This window comes from Tigriopus californicus, chromosome 7, assembly GCF_007210705.1.
Source record: "Tigriopus californicus strain San Diego chromosome 7, Tcal_SD_v2.1, whole genome shotgun sequence".
Taxonomy (NCBI): domain Eukaryota; kingdom Metazoa; phylum Arthropoda; class Copepoda; order Harpacticoida; family Harpacticidae; genus Tigriopus; species Tigriopus californicus.
Genome location: NC_081446.1, coordinates 460687 through 464203, shown reverse-complemented (window position 1 = coordinate 464203; position 3517 = coordinate 460687). Strand labels below are relative to the sequence as shown.

Below are 3517 nucleotides of genomic sequence, written 5' to 3'. Positions count from 1 at the left end.
GATCGGATCAAGCCATTTGATTGGCTTGAAAGAGTATTGCCTTTGTCAAGAGTAAATAGAGGCAATACTTTTACAACCGTTTGAACAAAATTGACGTTTATCTAAAAATTCTGCCAGGAATGCTGGGAAATGTGTAAGGTCTCTAGGGTTATGTAAAGCGTTCTAGTGCGTCAAAAATGCCAATCAATCACTATTTACTAATTTGTCTTTTCCTTGTTCATATTATTTTCAGCAAGGAAATTGAATAAGATTTCCCAAAATCAGCTTTTCCATCTTTGATTCTAATTTTCCAGTTTTACTTGTTTTATCCGACTGTTTTGAGGACTTGGAAAAATTATCCTCGTATTTGGATGGGATTGAGCCAGGATCTTGTTGGGAATTGAGGACATGTATCGGATTAAGCTAATTTTGTCGTATCGGTTTCAGATTACAAAAAATCAGTATGAATCAGATCGAATTGGGGGGCCTAACGATTAGCATCTCTACTAGGAACTAGGGATAGATTAATGTTAGACTTGTGGGTCAATTACACATTGGTTTGAATATTGTTTGTATGTAGTCATATCGAGAAACCTCTAAACAATCCGTGGGGAATTTCAAATGCGACCTAAATCAATTAAAATATCTTTATTATGCTAAATCCCATCCTTAATGCGGATATTCAGGTCGATTCTTCAGATATTCGGCCACTCTCCCGTAGTTTTCCACCCGAGGGATGAGACTCAAGAGTTTGGGAAATGCTTGCATCTTGGCCAAGATATCCTTTTGAATGTCTCCCATGCCAGCCGATTGGAGCTCCTCAGTGTTGTTGAGGAATTGCAAGCCCATATAGACGGCCAAATCCCCGTAGCTCATCCCGTGGCCTGTGAAGTACTCGCCCCCTTGTCTTTCCAAAAGCTTGTTGGCCACCTGGAGGAAGCTCACCATATGCTTGTCCTTGAAGGCCTCAATGTTGGCCTGCTTCCGGATTTCATCCTCACAATATCGAATCCCATAGTACTCTAAAAGCCAACCAATGAGGCTTTTTACGTGCCTTCTCATGAATCATAATGACGACTTACTCTCAAACAGATCCGTGGTATGCTCGACGATGGCATCCGCTCGGGCTTGCTCCAGATCGTTGCGGCCCGCCAAATCCAGTTTTTTGGCCACAAAGCGGGCAATGGTGAGGGATTGGCCCACTTCCTCCCCATCCCAGGTTAACATGGGCAAGGATTCAAACATCATATCTGAAATGGTCTCGCAGTTTTCGGGGATGAGCAGCCCAAATTGGAACAGGCGAATTAATGCGTGAGTATCGTACCGGCTTTCCTGTCGGGCCAATCCTGGAATTCAATGATATCCTCCTCATAGTCGGTTTCTCCGGCTGCCAGAACCAGTCGAATGAGTTCGGCTCGGCCTCGAAGTGGGAAATAGACCAATTTGATCTTGGGAGCCATGGCATTCACGACGAGGACAATTGGTAACCAACTGGGTCGGCCGATCTACTAAAAGGGTGAATGTAGCTGATAGCGTAATTAATACACGTAACACACTGGATGTCAAGGGCCAAGGCCATCTGTGCATGGAACAGCATTCCCTTCCTCCCTCCCGACCCGCTTTGATGAGAATGAGTGGGCGTCTTCTCTGCTTTCGACTGCATGCGTCCGTGCATGCGTGCATGGCGTGCATGGCGTGCATGGCGTGGATGCGTTCTTTGTTTCGTTGATCATTACTGCTGTAATTCGGACTGACTGACGAACGGGCGTGGACCAGGTCTTCCTTTGATAAGGTCATGAAATGAATTACAACGACGAAGTCGAGATTATTTTGGCTGGAAGCATAATACAGCTAGAAAGAAAGGCTGGTCCATGGGCCTTTGGGTTGGTGGGTCTAATGAATCCGTCAATGGATAAAGAAAAGGCTACTACGGATCACCTTTCATTTTATGACTTTTGAGTACATCATCATGTTTCAGACAGACCCATAAATATCCTATGAACAGACTCGACAGCTTTTTTATTTCAAGCTAAAACGTGACGACGGCAAGTTGGCTAGCTTGTGACCTTGCATATAAAAGGGCTCAGGCATTACCAATCATTTCAAGGATATCATATAATGAATGATTTTAAGGAGTGTTGAAAGTCATGGAAAAATTCCCTATATGCAAATCTCAATTTGACATTAGTTATAATAACCCTAGAATTTCCCTACCCAAAATTGCTGCCAACAAAATTACCCAACTTTTTGGCTTCATTATCCCTTCTTTTTAAAAATAGGCCCCAAATACGAATCGATAACAGTTCAGAGAGAATTTTGAATACAAAAATTGGATGCGCTTACTAAAATGACTCAGTCCTATTTTCTTTTTCACGGACTTTTCTAGCCGTTAGAGGGAATGCAATCCTCAGAACTATTGAAGCGAAAAGTCTTGATGGTGTATTTTTTACTTTTGATCTTCATATGATATTTGGTCTCCCAACAGATTTGACTTGGCCCGAGAAAGAAGAGAGATGGACTTCATTGTTCTAACTAGCCTGGATTCTCGAGGGCTTAAAGGTGCTCTCAATACGAACATTAAGCTTCTACGGTCACTACAATTGACCCTAAATCCTGGGTTGGGACCAAGCTCATGAATGCTTTTGAAAACGTACAGTATCAGATAGCTTTCGTACCTTCTCTGAACATTGTAAAGTCCCAACTTTTTTAGCCTCTCCCAATATGAGAGCTCTCTCAATCCTGTGATGTTCCTAGTGAAACATCTTTGTACTGGTTCGACCTTTTGCAAACCTGCTGAACTTATTGGAGCCCAAATGGGAGAGGCAGATTCAAGATGTGGCTGAACAATCGACTTGTACAGAGTTAGCATCGTGACACTATCTCTGGACTTAAACATGCGATATATCCAACCACACATTTGAAAAGCTTTACCAGCTTTCAACTGGATATGCTTATCGAACTTTCCATTATTTTGGAGGACTTCGCCTAAATCCTTCATGGATGAGACCTGCTCAATGTCCTTACCTTCATCATCTAATAGTGGATGGAGTGTCTAATGGCGTCGACCTAAAGGTCATTGATAAAAAAATCATTGAGCGGCATTTCATTCTATTCAAGGTCATAATACTCTTAGCTACCCAAGAGTAGGTTTGGTCTGGGACCTTTATCAGAGAACCGGAATACTGATCACTAATACCACTAACTAATTTTGTAACATCAGCATAGGAAGATTGACTGACATTACAACTTCTAACTTTCTGAGGTGGTGCAATGAGGATGATTAAAACGAGAGGATATGAAATCGAGCCCTGAGGAACCGACTTGACATCATTTGTCCAGAGGCCAGTTTTTTAAAGCTCTTACCTCGGAGTTAGGGGCTTGGGCGTTAACCGGTTTGAACATCACTGCTCAAAGTTGTGAGCGGATGCACATTCTAGATACGAGTAACGTCCAAGCCTTAACTCCGAGGTACGGAATTTCAAGCAATGAAATTACACTCCTTTGTTCCTTTTTTTCGAAAAAGGAACTGTAATGCCAT

General features: G+C 42.5%; 1 protein-coding gene across 1 annotated transcript; it reads right to left on the bottom strand.

Annotated features, from left to right (window-relative positions):
• Positions 1 to 603: 603 nt before the first annotated feature.
• Positions 604 to 1601, bottom strand: LOC131883154 (glutathione S-transferase-like). The gene is made up of 3 exons (XM_059230530.1): positions 1304 to 1601; positions 1062 to 1229; positions 604 to 1001 (listed from the first exon to the last, which is right to left on the bottom strand). Exons 1-3 carry the CDS (start codon positions 1437 to 1439, stop codon positions 649 to 651), a joined length of 657 nt encoding a protein of 218 aa, XP_059086513.1. The 5' UTR covers positions 1440 to 1601; the 3' UTR covers positions 604 to 648.
• Between the last annotated feature and the right edge of the window lie 1916 nt (positions 1602 to 3517).

Bases quoted from the DNA above. Each gene is read 5' to 3' on its own strand.
- LOC131883154 (XM_059230530.1), bottom strand. From the start codon at position 1,439: ATGGCTCCCAAGATCAAATTGGTCTATTTCCCACTTCGAGGCCGAGCC. The intron at 1,230-1,303 runs GTACGATACTCA...AGACCATTTCAG, and splicing joins TTGGCCCGACAGGAAAGCCG to ATATGATGTTTGAATCCTTG. The intron at 1,002-1,061 runs GTAAGTCGTCAT...GTTGGCTTTTAG, and splicing joins TACCACGGATCTGTTTGAGA to AGTACTATGGGATTCGATAT.